This window comes from Onychostoma macrolepis, chromosome 21, assembly GCF_012432095.1.
Source record: "Onychostoma macrolepis isolate SWU-2019 chromosome 21, ASM1243209v1, whole genome shotgun sequence".
Classification (NCBI taxonomy): Eukaryota; Metazoa; Chordata; class Actinopteri; order Cypriniformes; family Cyprinidae; genus Onychostoma; species Onychostoma macrolepis.
Genome location: NC_081175.1, coordinates 12,240,502 through 12,259,783, shown reverse-complemented (window position 1 = coordinate 12,259,783; position 19,282 = coordinate 12,240,502). Strand labels below are relative to the sequence as shown.

At 37.8% G+C, this 19,282-nt stretch overlaps 1 protein-coding gene across 15 annotated transcripts in view; it reads right to left on the bottom strand.

Annotated features, from left to right (window-relative positions):
* Positions 1–10,053: 10,053 nt before the first annotated feature.
* Positions 10,054–19,282, bottom strand: part of nrg2a (neuregulin 2a) — a 101,738-nt gene continuing 92,509 nt past the window's right edge. For 2 of the 15 annotated variants that reach the window (XM_058758789.1, XM_058758795.1), the window contains 4 exons: positions 18,908–19,043; positions 18,691–18,818; positions 16,950–17,174; positions 10,057–14,048 (listed from right to left, as the gene is read on the bottom strand). In XM_058758789.1, coding sequence (XP_058614772.1) covers positions 13,397–14,048; positions 16,950–17,174; positions 18,691–18,818; positions 18,908–19,043 — 1,141 coding nt within the window. In that variant the 3' untranslated portion in view covers positions 10,057–13,396. Of the gene's footprint in view, positions 14,049–16,949; positions 17,175–18,690; positions 18,819–18,907; positions 19,044–19,282 lie in introns of all 15 variants that reach the window. The other 13 variants (XM_058758792.1, XM_058758796.1, XM_058758801.1 and 10 more) reach the window with 9 other exon arrangements.

Here is a 19,282-nt window from a genome sequence, read left to right as displayed (position 1 = left end):
AATAGCAGGAGAAGAAGCCATTACTAACCGTGATTGATGAATGATTCACTTACCACTGTTGTTTGATGAACTCGTGAAAAATGGAGCGAGAGAGAACCGCACTTACAGTTTTAAAAAGCGAACGATCAAATTAGTTAGATTAGTTTGATAGATAATACCAGAAATATGTTGGGAATTAAGTTACATTTTATCACTTTAAACAACAGAGAGTAAAAGTAAGATAGAGATTCAACCGAAAGCTACACGGAGCTACAATCACAAACCTCTCAGCAGCACAGACAGGAACCGGAAGTGGATGATACTGCAGAGCAAGTACAGAGACTTGCTACTGCCAATACATCCACAGACATTCTCCTGTGAGCATGTAAGAAATACTGCTGCTGCACATATAGCATATATGAAATAACCCCCATATATAGCATGCATGAATCACCCAGTAGCAGATCTATACAGGTGGAGCTGGGGAAGGTGGAGGGTTTCTGAAGCACGCTGAAACTGCTACAGCAAACACTAGCCAAGTATTACAATGTTGAGCAGCAAGATCATTGGCTGCTGATGCGAAAGAAACCAATCAGCTGTGCCATGTGAATAATGCTGTAATCTTTACATATGCTAAGAACTACCAAGAGATAGCATCCACATTTACATCTGCAATGGCTCACATTGTTGACTGGCTTACTAAGTCATGTCTCTACTTAAACATCAAAAAAATAGTCTGTATGGCGTTTACCAAACAAAATATGAAGGTGTCACATTCTAATGTGTTCCTTAGAGGACAGGAGCTTGATATTGTTAATGATTTCAAGTATCTAGGAGTCACATATGACTCCACCCTAACATTTAAACGTCATGTAAAAAAGGTGGCAAATAAAGTTAAATTCAATTTGCAGAATTTTAAACAAGTTAGACCGTTTCTTGATACCAAAGCTGCCAAGTTGTTCTCATATACTATGATCTTTTCTCATATTGAGTATTGTTTTACAAATTGGTCATTAGCTAGCACAACTACTCTTAAAAGTACTGAATCTCTATATTTAAGAAAGCCATAAAAACTTTTGATAAAAAGGCATTGTCATTCCACCATTGCGATATCTTAGAGAGTCATACATTTTTAAGTTTTGACAATTTCAAACGTCTCAAGTGTGCTTGTTTGGTATATAAAGTGTTACATAATCTTGCCCCTCCTCCGCTGCATGGCTTTTTCCAAAGACTTGAAAGCAGATGTAGTACACGGGCCTCTGTAAGGTGGACTGTGTGATACCATTTAGGCATACCACTTTTGGACAAAACGTATTGTCAATAATAGGTGGTAAACTCTGGAATAGTTTGCCCCTCCCAATAAGAGAGTGTCCTACATTCAACACCTTTAAAACTCACTTAAAACAGTGGCTTCTAGAAAACCAGAGATGTACTCATTTTTAACTGTCACACATTTACCACTCATACACTTTCACTGTTAAATTGAATGCAGTATAGAGGTGGATGAACAATGTTTCTTCCATTATGTATTTTTGTTTTGTTTTGTTTTGTCGTTTGTTGTCAATGTATACGTCACCACTATGTGTACCTTTTCATTTATAGCGAATGAATGTTGTATTATTGTTGGTTATCTTTATGTTAGTTTTATGTTACCTGCCTAGGGACTGCAGATGAAAAGTAGTTATTGTTACTAATTCTGGCATATTTACATGGTGTATTTTTTATACAACAGTGTTCATGAATATGGATGGTCCCTATTAAATAAACCAATAAATAAATAAATGACTGAGTTAGAACCTTTCGGCCTGTACTATCTAGAGTTTCATGACAGAACTTTGTATTTAATTAGAATTATTAACATTGTTTTTAGAATTAATTTGTAATTATTGATTATTAAAGTGATTTTTATTTATTCATTTTTTTATTTATTAAAATTATTTTTCGCCATTTACATATATGCTGCTGTCAAAAATTATTTTAACTGAATACGCAAAAATGGCTGCCAGTGAAAAAAAATTGCACCACAAAATGTAGTTATATCATCAACCAGCAGGTAAAAAGTGTTCATTTCCTGTCACTTCCATGTCCCTTCCTGGTGTCCTCCACAGAAATTCTAATCAGTTTGTGTGAGTTTGGGGAGGTTTTGCTTTTTCTGACCAATGGGAGATATAAGGAGCTTTCAGGGAATCACCTGATATTTGAGGTTAGTGTAAAATTGACACACTTCACCTGTAAATAACCCAGTATATTCAGTATGTGGGATGATCCAAATAACAGTTGTGTTGCATATGGCTTGGCCGCCAGGCTTTTTTTCTCATGTGTCGAAATAACCTGTTCATTGAGTGATTGATGTCTGCATTGCTTCATCACAGAGACACATGTGAACCATCAGATGCAGCACATCACATTTTCACATGCATCTTCCGCCACACTCCATCAGAGATCATTATGTTCTGCCATGAATCAATGGAACACGATGGAGAAAAGTTGAAGCAAAAAGTTGTTGAAGCAGATCCTGAAGATACTAAAGATCAGAAGCAGAGATCATGCCTCACAACACAACTACACAGAAAAAAGTACTTTCATATGCAGAATCTGTGTTGTGTTTGGAGTGTAGACTATTCAGCCTTTGTGTCATGATGAAGAGCAGCACAGGCAATTAAACATGTAGAGATAGTAAACCACCCCTCACGTGTCGTTGTTCACTAATGACCATCAGGGATTTTTGAGTGGAAACATGCATCATCCTGTCATGTTTTCTTTGCCTTGCAATCAGAGAGCGTGATTATGAGAATTTACGTGTGGGAAAGTGTACAGTGTGTAATTAACACGCACATCTTGAAGTTTGTGGGAAAGCAGTGTTTTTAGACCGCTGGAAGTTTCCAGCTGTCTGAGCAGAAGATTGATCTCAGAGACACACCTGCTTCTCAGGATCAGATGGTCTTAGAAGACAAGTTAATGACTAATATGGGTGTCCATAATAAAGAAAGGGAAAAGCTTTTAGTTCTTAGAAATGTACTCATTGTATTGATGTTGGCTTTATTATGGTTTTGAAAACCATTTTCTAATTAAGTTTCAACTTAATGACTCTAAAAATATCATGTGGTGAATATTGTGTGCACATCCCAATCATTATTTTCAAAAAACAAACAAAAAAAAGTTTTAAAATGTATTTTTGAATACAAAACATTACAAATACGTGACATTTTACAACCTGAACTTACCTGGCCTTGTCATAAAAGTCAATGTACCTGGTATATTTTGCATTAAAACATATTTTTTTTGCAATATATTTGTCATGAATCTGGTTCATGGACTTCCATCCGCTAGCCACCAGTCTTCTCTTTACATTGACTCACACCACACAGACTTTTACATGTCACTCCGGATTACAGTTCCCATGATCCATTGCACTGATTGCACACACACAGCTGAATGCACTGATTACACATACACAGCTGAATCCATTCTGACACGCTTTATTAGCCTTGGACTTCCTCTTTCAGATCGTCGAGTATTGTTCTAGTGTTTAGCACTCTCCTAGTGTTAGCGGCCTTACTGAGCCATTCCGTGTTTCTGTTCTAATTGAAGTCTAGTCATTTCGTGTTGCCTTGTTTCCGTTTCCTGATTCCTGCCTGTGTATCTCGGATTTACCCTTTGGCTGCTGTTTCGGACTCTGTTTGTGCCTCGCCTGGACTATTGCTCATGTTTTTGGATTACCCTTCTTGTCTAGCTCTCTGGATTGTGTTCGCCGATCGATGACCTTCGCTAGCCCTAGGAATATTCTGTGTCTTGCCTTCTACATATCTGTTTGCTAATGCTCGACCCTGCCTGTGTATGACCATATTTGTGAATAAAGGGCAAGTTGTGGCCTAATGGTTAGAGAGTCGGACTTGTAATCCAAAGGTTGTGAGTTTGAGTCTCAGGCTGGCAGGAATTGTAGGTGGGGGGAGTGAATGGACAGCGCTCTCTCCACCCTCGATACCACGACAGAGGTGCCCTTGCTCCCCGGGTGCTGCAGCATAAATGGCTACCCACTGCTCTGGGTGTATGTTCACGGTCTGTGTGTGTGTGCACTTTGGATGAGTTAAATGCAGAAGTGTAAAATACTTGAGTAATTTTACTTGATTACTTTACTTAAGTATTATTTATTTTTTTCTTTATTCAAGTACAATTTAAACTGACTTCTTGCACTTTTACTTGATTACATTTCTGAAGAAAAAACAGTACTTTTTACTCCTTACAATTTTATTTCAACTTAAAAAGTACATTATATTTTTATTTTATCTTATGCACATTAAATATGGTAAACGGAATCTCAAACATGTTCTTGACGTGAGAACCAATGATCTTTGTTTTCACGCATCAAACACACAGTTCTGCTTCAGTTATGACTTTCATCAGGTAAATGTCTGGCTTCAAAAGTTCCCCATCAAATCTGAGGAAGCATGTTGAGGTAGCAAAGTTGTGTTTCCCCCAAAAAGTTTATTAAGAGCCATTAGCTGTGTATGAACAAGACTGAGTGCAAATAAAATCAGTGATGAAAATTTGAATATAATTAATATTTTTTTTAATTAAATGTTACAAATCTCCAAAAAAAGTGTTTAAATGAACATTGTATGTTTACTTAATTGTAATTCATGTTGTGATGTTCTTACCAGGTAGTGGATAAGTTGTTTTAATAATATGTCATTATATGACGCATTGAGTAGGAATTTGGACTCTCAAATGAATATTTTTTAATCTTAATAATTACATGATTTGCTCATTAATTCATATAATTAGTCGCAAATAATTATGTAGCAATATTTGCTGAGAAAATGCCCAAATAAAAATGCCCCAAATAAACAATTAAAGGATTAATTATCTTTTAGACAGTGATGTAGACAACACAAAAAAGTGGCCTTTCAAAACTATAATGTTGTAAGTTTTAATTCTATGACGCTCCTCATTAATTCAGCCCATTCTTGCATTCTGTCTGGAATATGTTTCTAACCTCTGCATCAGGTTGTTATTAAGTGATAGTTCACCCAAAAATTAAGATTCTCTTGTCGTCCCAGATGTTTATGACTTTCTTTCTTCAGATGAACACAACACAAGCAAAGATTTTTAGTCCGTATAATGCAAGGGGACAGGACCACTTCAGAAACCACACAAAGTGAACACGACAGTCAAGTTTAAAATATTAGTATTTGTAATTTTCTTACATATGCCCACCGTTTCACTTAAGACACTGATTCATTAACAGGGGTTGTATGAGTTACTGTCATATTCACTTTGTGTAGTTTTTAAAGTGTGATTTTTGGAAGTCCCATAATTGTCTTATTATACAAAGAGAGATGATTTAGTTTAGATGATTTAGATCTAAGTTTGTGTTCATCTGATAAATAAAAGTCATATATATATACTTAGGACCATGTGATATTTCAGTTTTTCTTTTTTAATAAATCTGCAAAAATGTCAACAATTGTGTGTTTTTCTGTCAATATGGGGTGCTGTGTGTACATTAATGAGGAAAAAAAAGAACTTAAATGATTTTAGCAAATGGCTGCAATATAACAGAGTGAAAAATTTAAGGGGGTCTGAATACTTTCTGTACCCACTGTATATATATATATATATATATATGGGATGGCATGAGGGTGGAAAGGATGGAGTTTTAATTCCTTTTAATTCCTTTCCCTGCAATTTTGTGTGTGTGTTCTGCTGTGCAGCATTTTAATTGTTATCGCTGCACTAGATATATGTTTGACCTGTGGCATTGCATTTTGTTTCGTTTTCTCCCTTTAACCAAACTTCTGTATGTCTGTCAGAAAAAAAAGTACTTCTACTTTTTTAATACTTGAGTACAATTTAAAGTTGTACTTTTTTACTTTTACTCAAGTATGTTTTTTGCCAGATACTTGTACTTTTAATTGAGTAAAATTTCCACTGAGTATCTTTACTTTCACTTGAGTAAAATTTTTGAGTACTTTTTACACCTCTGGTTAAATGCAGAGCATGAATTCTGAGTATGGGTCACCATCACTTAAAGCTTTGCGTATGGATCTCACATCTCGTTCGACCCATTATAATATTACATTTTTATACAATATATTTTTGTAATATATCCAGAACAAAAACAAGCGTCACCCGGATCCTAGTGTCCCGAAGAGAACCAACCATCTCAGTGTCAGCCAACACGAGTGGACAGGAGGACAGAATGTGTGTGGTCTTTGCTTTAAACTTTGAGAGAGATGCCTAACTCTTCACATGCACTGAGGTGTGTCTTGTTATTTTTTCTGAGCTCAGGTTAGAAAGAAGTTGGCAAGTCCGGTTCACAGACTTTGTTGACCTCAGTCTGTTTTGGAGGCATCGTGTCTGTGCATGTTACAACATTAACATGTTTAGATACCTTGTCAGATGATGGAGTATTTATTTTCGTGTAGACTGTTTCCTCATTTTATGTAACTGGATGCTATCTTCATGTCATGTGTTTTTTTCATGTCAAGTCTAGTCACGTTAACTTTGTATTTCCAGTTCTGGATCGATAGTATCAAGTTGTCAGGTTGTGAAAGCCTTTTCTAACTCATGGAAATATTTACACATCTACATAGTAGCAATGCAAATGACATGCATGTATAGCAGGATCTTGTATTCACAGAGAAAAACAAGTTTGCTGGTCTTATCTGGTTACGGTGGTCTATTTAATGGCTTTAGAGGGGTTCTGGGCACTGATCAGCCAGGTTGACACATTTAAGTATGTGTTCTGTTTGTTAAAGCATGACAAAAGCTTGTTAAAACAATGATTCAAAATGTACATTTTCTGTTCAACAGAAGAAAGAAACTCATACAGGTTTGGAACAACATTAGGGTGAGTAAATGATGACATTTAAATACGCTTTTAAGATTTGAATGAAGTGCACTTCTTTTTCACAAAGGCAGCTAGACCAGCAAACCACCTTAAACTGGATTAAGCTGTTATTTATGTTACTAGCAGATTGATCATGAACGTTTGTATATGCACATTTAACAAAGCACTATAGCTCGAAATTACAGAAAAGTTTGACTGTTTTAATTGTTGTTTGATTTAATTTTAGATTTAATTTGATTTCACAGTCTCTTGCAACCTGACATATATTCTGCTAAATTACAATGACATTGTAGTGTTGATTCAGTTCGTTCTTGTTAGAAAGTCATAAATGAAATCTAAACATATTCCTTAACTCTACATCACCAGGCGTGCTGTGAAGTAAATTTGCCAATTATTGTGTCTGAAATGTTTTGGTGCTGTATCTGAAATTAATGAGATCATGCTTTGGCTATCCGGCATTTGGCAAACAGTAGATGGGAACAGACAATGATGCCAAATCATCTGGGAAATGATTAGCACATTTTGAAGGTGAAGTAACATTTGGAAAGTTTGAGACCCAAACGTCTTTCATATCAGGTTATCATCTGGAGACTAATATTCCCTTTTCCACACCTTAATCTTAAAATCAGAGCTCACCAGAGAGGAGAAAACCACAGTGGTGCCGTTCCAAACATGCACAGGCTGTTCTTCCACGCCTTTGAATGATTAGAAATCATATCAAACTTCCCTTGTAGTGGAGGAACCACATCTCTCCCTTAAATAAAACTCAGAGGCAATCTGTTTATCACTATGATTTATACCTTTTCCCCTGACGTGAATGAATAAAGAATGGAGCTCATGCCAACAACAGTCTATTTCAATGATTCACTGTCCATTCAGGTAGTGAGAGACGTTCCCAAGGACATATAACCAGATTTTCAGTGTTGCTGCTTCCATGACGGAGGAAAGACAGATATGTATAAAATTTGATAACTGCCTTTGGCTCTAGAAACAAGGTGATATATTTCCTCCAGTCAATATACATCATTCTGTTTTTCCAATGTTCACCTAGCCAGAATGCACTAAAACCAAAGACTCTCATGACAATTCATATAAGATTTGCTATACTGGTAGCAATAAGAGTATGTTTTTGTATGATCTGCTCATACTCTGCTGAAAATTTGGTTTTGCAAATAAATACATATGAGTTCATATGAAATCGCCATCTCACATACTTATGAATTCTTATGATATCAGGTTCTACATCAACTAAAACACCAGCCGGAGCACTGAGCAGACTTAGGAGACCAGCAACTACCTTAAAAGGCCTGCTCACACCAAAACGAATGTTTTCAAAAGAAATACTTTTATATGATCAGATCAGTCCTAAAAAAGTGGCAGAATGTTGTAGTTTTAACAAGTTGATGTTTTATGTAACAGCACCAGCTCTAGGCATGTTGCTAAAAGCAAGAAGAAAAGGGAAAAGAAAAGAACTTGCTGGTTGGCCAGTTTTCCTTGCAATACGATGGAAAATAGATTTAACCCTTCACCATAAAAAATAGATGTTGCATTAACGTCATGCAAACGTTCGAATTAGATGCACAGATAGAAATTAAAACGATCATACAAAATTTTCCTGTATGAGTGAGGCCTTTATGCTGGTTTTAGTTTTTTTTTTTTTTTTTAAGCAGGGTCATCACAAATGCTCAGAAACTACAGACGTCAGATGCCAAGTTAATCTGAATTGCGCAAAAGTCCCTTGCAAGTTATCTGTAACACATCACTTTCTTGATACCTGCCAAATGCTGGATGCAGTGAGCTTTTAAATTCAGCTTTTCGCATTAGAAAAAACTAGGTGAACTCTAAATCAGTTTTTTTACATTATAGTCTCAAGATATTAACACTTTTATGAATAACTGAAGTAACTGAGTTTAGAAAAATAAGGTCTTTCAGATGTTGTTTAAGGCTACTCAATACTATACTGCTTTCATAACTACAGCAAGGGATCTCCACATATATGACCGTTATAGAGATAACATACTCGGCCTGTTTTACTGCATTTTCCCTGTAGATTCAGGCAAGTAATTACCTCTTAAAGTTGTAAGCGTGAAACTTAAAACAGGTAGGCCATAGTCCACTTACAATTAAGTTACCATGGAATGGTGTGTTCGAGTTTACTTGGCAGCTTCTCAACAATATAGTGAGGCATATGTTTCATGTTTAGGCATGTCAGGATTGACCAAAGAGTGCAGAAACACATAAAACTGAGAGCTGATCAGGGTCGTCTAGTGGAAAACAAAGTGTTGGCGATGATGGGCCCCAGATGAATGTCTTGGAAATGTCTCACAAGACACAACAATTCGCCTCTTTGACAGTGAAACTCAGATGTGTGCAGCTGGAGGTACGAGCTGTTGTGAGAGAACCATTCTGATCTTGTTCCTCAGCCTCCTCCGTCTGTCCGTGCGGTAATGTCACACACACAAGGTTATAATAATCCGTAAAGCACACATTGTTTTGCCCCGAAAAGTGATCCACAGTCATGAGCAATCATTAGCTAAGGTAAACATACATAACATTTATCCTCAAGTGGACTTTGCTTCCTCTAGCCCATATTAAAAAAAGCCCACAAAGTAACTTTACCCATAAATGCTAAAAGTGGTTGCATGGCTTTATCCGCCTTATTTTTTCAACTTCACTTTTCTGTGAATATGCGCGACTTCCGATTCATCAGCTGCACAGGTAAACAACAAGACTAACAAAGTGCAATAAATGGTTAAAGTATTTGCTCAACAAACCAGTCTACAATTACTAAGTTAATAAAATAATATACCAAACATCAGTGTGCAACTTTAAGCAGCATAACTCACTGTTTTATAAAGATAACAAACCTGAAAGAAGCTGACTGACACCGGAAGCCTCACACATTCAAGGTAAAAAGAAAATAGCCTATAAGGTGAATAAGCGATGTGTAACAACTTAAGAAATTTACATAGCTTCCGAAATTACACTTTTGTGCGATCACTAAACGTCTACATGAGCACGTCCTGAAACATTCTATTATGTAAATTACGATTTAAAAAACCTGTATATTAATAAAGCTTTCACTCATTCCGTTAATTGTTCAAATCAAACATTTAGCCGAAATAGTATTTAGTAGATAGGCTAGTACATAAATAGTAAATAGTATTTGTCAAAATGGGCAGCATGATGAATTTTACCTAGGCCTATTAAAAAAGAAAAAAAACAAAAAATGGGTGAACATATTGTCTAATAAACGCACAAAACTCAGAATTAGTCTCTTCCCAGCATTTCTGGTTCTGTGTCAGTTGGAAAAGACATTTTACCATGGGTTTGATCTGAGCTGTAAAAATCTATAGCCACACAGATGAGACAGACAACAGGTCAGATATGGGCATGTGTCAAAATGATACCAAGAAAGATTTATTTTCTCATATGAACAGGTGTTTTCATTTTATTTTTACAATCTATGACAGTCGTGTGTGTTTGTCTCACTTTTTTTAAATCCTCTAGCATTTTCCAAGAATGGACATGGTGGGGGGAAATATTCCTTTTTTTATTGCTGAATGTAAAAAAAATAAATAAATACACTTCCACTGACTTGAGGGAAAAAAAAAATCATCTGCTGCTTGTACCATGCACCCATCTAACCTTGACCACAAGGACATGCAGAGGTGAGGTGTTTAGACGTTTCAAGCGGGGGGAAACGAAATAGAAATAAACTGGCAGGACATAACCGTTGAGTAGCGATATCACATTTAAACTAACTAGAGCACTGTCTTTTTGGCATTTCTCAAACATACAAATAAGACCCAAAATGTAAGGAAGAAAGGTAGGGGATCAAAATAATTTCTGCTCAAACTCCAAACAAAATATCTCTTCATTTAAAATACAAAACGATATTCCATTGTGCTGTCATAACACAGCATTACACCCCTTTTACCAGGACTTGTACATTGGTTTTTCACCAAAATAATCACAACTCATCTCTTTTTTATATATATAGAAGAAGTGCATGAAAACATATTTATCACGGATCTGTCTAGTTCTACTCTTCCTCCGTTATTTGGTGTTGATTTTCTTTGCCAAAACCAATTGACTTCACCTCCCTCAACATATTATTCTTTACATCTTTACAACAAGGAGGCAAGCTGATGCTGACTGTGGACACTCTTTGTAGAAGGTGAAGAGTTAAAACAGTTGATTTTAGTACACTCCATCTCAGACTTATCCATACTGACTGTTTCTTAATGTTGGAGTATTTTTATCCAAACAGAGTCAGTCAGTACAGATGTTTCTGGTTTGGTTTGGGCCCAGTGAGTGTTTCAAAATGGACATGGAGTCACATATGAAAAAGAATGATGGTATAGCATTCAATATAAAATAATAATAATAATAATAATAAAAATAATAATAATGACCTGCACTATTTGGTGTCTTAGATTAACTGCGAATATATTAAATAATTATGAAATATGTGGACCTAATGAAAAACATTGACTTAAAGTTAAACAACAACAGGAAACATGTAGTCTCCACATTACACACACAAAAAAAAAAAACAAAAAAAAAACACATGAAATGCATTGGAACACAAGTAGAATATAAAGTTTGCATATTTTGGTATTTTAATGACACCTAATAATTTTCACAGCTATTTGTCTTGTCATTTGAGACTGTGTTTGTGTGTGTATCTGATTGCGTGTTCGGGAACTTTTCAGGGCCGTTCACACAGGACACATTCGAACATTAAAATCAGCTAAATCCTGGACAGAATTGAAAAGAGTATCATAACCCAACCCATGAATTGTTGTTAAATATAAACATGCTTATCACACCCTCATATTCATTTGATTGGTCTGTTATTTTTCTATTTTTCACTGATACTCATCCACTCTTTTGCATGCCAGAGTTGAACTTGGCATGGCATCTGAAAATGTGACATTCATGGCACAAACAAAAGAAAAAAAAGTGCACTTATGCTGCAATAATATATTTTAAATGTATTGTAAATAATAGAATAAATAATATTACTACATATATATATATATATATATATATATGTGTACTGTATGTATGTGAAAAATGCAATTTGTTTCTTTATACACCATATTCCAAGGGTTCGGCCTTTATGATTACAAGTTGGAAATATCAGATAGCAGATAGGAATATCCCATTTCCGAATGGAATGCATCAAACAGCAACAGTTAAAAAACTACAGAAGAAAGTGTCCTGTGTGAACGGTCCCTTTACTCTCCCTGTCCCAAAGTACCAGGACCAATTGGTGGAGCGATCACATCCATCAGCCTGATGTCAGTCTCTCTTCAGTTCTGCGCTAGAGGAAGATGTGCAGTGGAGTGAGGTCCTGAGACGCTGTGAGGCTTTCCATCCCTCCGTCTATCTCTCCACTGGCCGCTCTAACCGGATGGATGTGCAGATAATGGGGGCGATTCTACTAAATGACGGGAAAGTGGGTTGAGTGGGAGAGACTATATGTTCTTTATTTCTTTGTTATCTCTGAAAAGCTTTTAGCACTGACAGCCCGGCCCACGGCCCCCTCACATTTAACCCACAATCCCCTTTGGAAAGAGAAGGCTTCCGTGTGACAAACCTCAAGGTGCGGTCACATTAGCAAAAATTTGAGGGCAAAAAAAACCCCGCGCACACAGGAGTCGCTTTCAAACCAAACAATTTTCTGTCGGTCAATGCAGCCAACGAACCTCACCTGAAATTCACATTGAATTCCGGTTGAAATGACTGGATTTCGCCCACGAAAATTCGCCGAACAATGGTAAATGTGACCGCACCTTTACCCTGTAGGGATGCAAAGCAAGTCAAGGCGGTGCATCCATAAGACGACATCAAGTGCCCACATGCGTAAGTCTACACACCTGCAGCATATTTCTCAGAGCCACAGTCATTTCGAGGCCTCTTGCATTTGGTCGTTCACACTCACACACGCACACTCGTACTTTTTTTTTTCCCGAACCCCCGATTGCATTTGTCATCGATTTCCTGTTGGCAAAGCAACATGATCATAAAACATCTCTGTGGATCAAATTCATGTAAACATACACCTTATGTTAGAGTGGTTTATATTGCATGACGGTGGGAGGGGGGGGAGGGGGGATGTCACAGTTCAAATGGGGGTCAGCTCCCAAAAGAACACAACCTGGAAAGGAAAGTAAGGGAAAAAAGACCAAAAAGAGACAACAAAAGAGTAAACGAGTATAAAAAATGAGGCGTCCGTATAAGAAAGGCTACAAAAAACTCCACTGGCCCTCTGGCCCTCAGCATACAGCAAAAGGCACCACAATATTACTCTATTTTTTTTTTTAAGTTGTGAAAAAATTGGCACATCTTTTTTATGCTGTAAATCAAAGTGTACATATAAATAGAGTTTTCCCTATAAAAAAAGTCTTTGCTGTTAACTAGTAGACAACTTTTGCTAAAATGAAAATAAATATTTCATTTGTTTACAATATCTGTCAGTTATATAAAATAAAAATATTTCTTATAGGTGCATGTCTATAGTAGATCGGTTTTTGTGGATAGGTGGTGGTTTCTCTAGTGGGGTGCATTGTCCATTTTGGAGCGCGAGTGCGTCAGTCTGGTCTGTGTGTTGGCGCGTGGCCCGTGCCGCCCGCTCTGGGCGTGAGAAGTCTGCGTGTCGGGCACGGGCCTGTAGAGGGTGATGGGCTCGGCGGCATTCATGTTCTGCATACTGAGGAAGGGCGTGCTCTCACCTTCCTCCCCCTCCGAGTCACTGTCCGACAGGCAGCTGCGCGAGCCTAAGTCCCGGGAGGGCTGGTAGCCGCGTGGCGCCACGTGGCCGTTGAGTCTGGACCTGCGCCAGTGCCGACTGCTTCTCTTTGGTTGCTCCATCGAGGAGAGGTACTCCTGGGTGCTCTCGTACTCCTCCTCCTGAGCCAGCCGGTAGGGGCTGGAGGGAAGGCTGCCGGTGCTGTCTCGCAGGTAGCTGCCGCGCTGCTGCTGCCGGTAGGGCTCGTGGCCCCGCGCCTCATGCAGGGGCACCTGGTAGCGCCGCAGCAGCGGCTGGTCCTCCTCCGGCGGGTAGGGAGCGTGGGCGGCGGGGGGCAGAGACATTGCGTGGCTGGCGTTGGGAGACGTGATCTGGAAGGTAGGCACCTGTGGGGGCAGTGAGTAATGGAAGTCCACGGGAGACAGGCGAGCTGGAGTGGTCAGCGCCGACACGTACCTGCACCGAGAGAAGGGCAGGGAGAGAGAGACAGCGGAGAGAGGAAGAAGAGCGAGCAAGAGCAGGAGAGAAGAAGGTTGTGTGGAACAGATACACACGTCAGTCAAATGTCTCAAGTACACATACTGTAAACGCGACGGGACCCACCCCCGAAAAAGAAGTCGCATTCAGGGGTTCTCAATCTTTTCTGGTCACCCACTTAACAGAATGAAACAATTCACTTTAGGATCTCACAAGTGGAAAATCATGGAGACATGGATTTGCATGGAGATCACTGTCCATTCAGGTTGGAACGATAATTGGTCTTTGTTCCGAAATGTAATTAACAATAATAATACACTATATACCATTCAACAGTTTGGGGTCTGAATGATTTTATTTTATTTTTTTCATTTTTTATGAAAGTCTCTTATGCTCACGAAGTCAGCATTTGTTTGATCAAAAATAGAGTAAAACATTAACATTGTATAATTACAATTTAAGATAACTATTTGCTATTTGAATATATTTTAAAATGTAATTTATTCCTGTGATGGCAAAGCTTTTTTATGAGCTATTATTTCATTCTTAAGTTTCACATGATTCTTCAGAAACCGTTATAATATGCTGATTTGCTGCTCAAGAAACATTTCTTCTTATTATCAATGTTGAAAACAGTTCTTTTTTTTATGGAAACCATGATACTTTTAGGATTTTTTATTTTTTTTATTTTTTAAAGAAACCAGCATTTGTTTGCAATAGAAATGTTTTGAAACAATGTGAAACAAGTTTGACCCTTTTGTTCAACGTAATGCATCTTTGTTGAATGAAAAATATTAATATCTTTTTTTATGGTAATGGTAATATACAGAATATATTATACATTTTGAAAGAGATATAAAATAAAATAAAGTAATATTTCACATATTAAGCTCAAAATGTGTTTTTAATATATAGGTCTAACTGACAACTATTAAACTTACACACATTAAAAAAAAAAAAGCAATACAATACAGTATATCTTGTGCTTCTGACCACACATGGGTGACCTCAAGGTTGAGAACCTCTTCCTCAAGTTCCCCCATTCATGGAGAACCTGGAATTTTAAAATTGTGATTTTTAGGCCTGGAAAAGTCATGAAAATCATTCAGTCTTTTAAAAAGATTTTTTCCTAGTTATACTCAACTTGCTCTATGAGTGCAACCTCTCTAAAATGACGTTAAAATCCTTACTGCATCATGGATAATAAATGAATATCCACTGGTCTAAAGGTGTGGGATCCCTGTTCTGTGTCAGTGTCCCTGCCTTGTACTTTTGCAGTACTGTATCAATTTGTGCCCACCTTGCTATGGCACTAGAAAAAGGATAGTATGCACACTAAGACATGGCGGCTGAAAGCTCAATAGCAAATGACAGCAGACGTACACACTACAGGAACAAATGAGGCCACGTCAAACCTCCCAGTCTTGGCTTAGCATTGTTACTGCAGCATGCCACCAGATGGATGACAACGCTTGCCTTCCATTAGCGTGCATCATGCTACACTTAATCATGTACACGGGTAATTTTCCTTGATGCCTTTGACAGAAAAAAAAACACTCCCTATCTGCGCTTGTTCCTTTGGCCTGTGCTGTTCGAGTTAAAGTGAGCCTGCCCTGAGAGAGGAGGCCGCAGTCAAACTGGAGCAGATGAATTAACACTGGCTGCTCTGTCACAGATTTGCAGAGCCTGAGGGCAGATAGCCGTATGCACAACAGCTCAGTCGGCTGCAGAGCAGGAGAAAAGGTAAAGCGGGAAATAGTGCAGAACAGAACACCAGAGACCTGTTTCACCCCTGAGATAACATGTTGTTCAGCTCTTGTTGACTTAATGAACCCCTCACGGTATAAATTCTCCTGTTTTGGCCCTTGCATGGTGGCGTGGGCGTTTCGTAGGCAAGAGATAACTGTAAATACAGCTGGCCGTGGGCTAGAATCTCTCTGCCTTGATACAAATACTGCATATCTGGAGCAGCGAAGCTTTGCTTGACCCCGACTCCCTCTCTGACACTCTCAGCTGGGCCAGAGCATCTGCACGATTTGCGCAATAAGTTTTACTGTTATATTCTTCACGGTATGCAGTGTGTAATTTATACAATGACTTTTGAGGGGTCAGCTTTCTTATTTCTTATGCTGACATAGCACATGTAACTAAATATTCTATATATATATAAATTTAAATTATATATATATATATATATATATACACACACACACATACAATTTTGTTATATTTTTAAATAAATATAAAATTTTAATATTTAATATAATTATAAATAATATAATATTATATAATTAAACAATTATAAATATGATCATTTTATTATGTTAGATTTTGTGTGTATACACACAGTGAAGAGAAGATTACTTACACATTGTGGTGCATCGCTGATTACAAATTACATGACAACATTATTTTTTGTAGAATAATCTATTGGATTATACTTTCTGACCACTTTTTGATTACATGTTATCAGTTACTACCCAGCACTGTGTGCGTGTGTCTGTATACAGTATATATATGTATTTATATATTTAGTTGCTTATTTACTTATTTCGATTTTTTCATTGTAGTTTGCTTGCCTTTTCATTTATTTATCAGTTTTATCAATTATATTATTATAATACTGTAAACTAATTTTATTAAGTTGCATGGACTGTTAAATTGTCTTTGGGGTTCAGGTTTTAATTAGAAGGGTCGGAGCACCCCCAACCCTCCCTGTAATGGTACGTGCTGTGAATATTTGCTATTGAATCTTTCACGCCACCCATGCCAGTCCCCAGGGGTAAAGGAGACTATGCAGTGAAACGCAGAGGAGTCTTACTGCACACACTAAAATGGTTCTCAGTGCCATGGCTGCAGAGAGGGGGCGCTCCTGCGCACCTGTCGCTGTGCGGAGAGTCCCCAAGCGAGTCGAAAGAGTCGCCGTACTGCAGGGCCGGCCGGTGGGGCTCAGTAAAGCCACAGTGTGCGGCACGCCTGGCCCGCGCCTCCATGCACGCAGGACTGTTGCATTTACTGGTCCCCACTGAGGACGACATCATGCCGGAAGGACAGTCGGAGAGGACGCTGTCTGTTCGCTCCAGACTCCACGTTCTCCCTTCATGTCTGAGAAAGACAGAAAGAAAGAAAGAAAGAGAATGAAAGAAAAGGGAAGGAAAGAAATCAGGGTAGAAAAAGTGCATAAAATGCTTAACCCAGTGGTTCTCAAAGTGTAGGGGGACGGGAGGCTTCCCAGGTTCTTAGATTTATTTCATTTCCTTTGGCTTCAAAAAACTATGATTTCACAAGAATATAGAGCATATGGAGTCATATGGACTACTTTTATGGTACTTTTATGTGATTTTTGAAACTGGACAGTTGGTCACAATCCTCTCATGTCTCATCCATCTCAGTTTGTGTTCCACAGATGTGTATCACGATGAGGCCAGTGTTATTTTAGTACTATTTATAAACTATTTTTATAATTGCATTTTAATTTAAATACAATTTTTAGTCATTGTTTTGTGCTTGTGTCATTTTTTTTTTTTTTTAAATATAAAGAATTAATTTGTATTTATTTTTATTTTTTCAGTCAATTGTCCAGGCAACATTTCTCATTTTTCATTGGTTTAAGTTTTTCTTCTAATATATTTAATTTCAGCTTTATTTCAATTAACAAAAGTTATTTTTTAAACAGTTTGCATGAGGGTAAATAAATTATGGCAAAAGTTTGATTTTTTCAATGTATTCATCACATTTATCTTTTAATTGAATTATTTCTATGTATTCTTTATATTTTATATACAAATTTAATTATAATGTAGGTCCAATGACAATAAATTATTATTTTTTTAAACTTATAGGCAATTCATTATTCACAACATTTTTTTTTTGACAGTTGAAAAAAAAAATTCAATAAAACCATAATTTGACAAAACAACAGGGGCCAAGAATGCTGCACTGGTCTCTTCACTTAATCACCGGTGCTCTTTGCATATTTGGAGGTAAATATCAAACTGAGAAGATGAAATACTCCAAGGCACTCGTATAGTAAAAAATAAAACACCTTTAATTGACTGGGCTAAGTCAATAAAACAGTTAAAAGTGTAGATCTACGTGTCTCCATAACTTCACTGCTAATTTTCTGTATGACAAATCACAATCTGTCAAACACTTCCGCATTATTCAACACATACTACACGTGCTAACAAAATTTGCCAACAATGCGGTTGGTTGATTACAGTGGAAGTGTTACGGGTGTACAAAGTTTGCTCCTGTTACAAAGGAGTCATGACAGAACAAACCGAGAACCACTGGTTTAACCCATATGTGTGTAAGAATCCGTTTGAGTGAAAAGCGTGAAGCCGGAGGCCTGCGAGGTGATCATGGTGTATAACCTCTGAGTTTCTCTGCACTCACTCACTCACTCACACCTGTGGCTTGATTCTAAAAGGAATGAATAATGGCTGCTGACTCGGATTCCAGCGGGACAGTGAAGGGGAAAGAATGCTGAATGAGATGAAAACAGACGTATGACTCTGGCAGGGGGCAACTAAAGCATGACCCCTGGTTCTTGATGAGTCTACACACACAAATCCTCGGCTCATTTGTGGCCAAACATGCCACGCTGTCAGGAATGTACCTGTGAGTGGAGGAATGAGCCCGGGTGGAGGAGTTGTGGGATCTGGAAGACTGCCGGCTGCCAGGAAAAGGTGCCTCTGCTCCGTGTCTAATGACTCTCTCAGTCGCCGGTACATTTTTGGAGATATACTGCAATTGGGAAAGAAGAAGAGCCATTCAGTTACTGACAGAAGACATTACATCACAGCAAATTCCATTTATTAAGAAGATTGACATACATCTACCATGGGTATCTCCTCAGGACCAGGTCCTGGGTGATTGGGTCCGTTGGCCAAGTTGCGGTTGGGATGATCCACATAAATGTTCTGCCTCAGATGATTGTGCATCTTCTTCCTCTGTTTCCTGGGGGGGAGGCTACAGTGAGGCAGTGTCACTCTCTCAGACACCGGCCCAGAGTCACAATCATCACGTCACAATTCAAAAAGTCTTTCTACCGCTCAATGCTGGCGCTAGATTTAAATCTAAAAATTTTTATATTCAGTTTGGTTATTTACTGTATAAAAGTATTCAGACACTTAAGTCACACTTAAAACTGCAATTTCATTAGATAATAAAATATTAAACCAAATCTGAAAACACATTATGCTAGATCG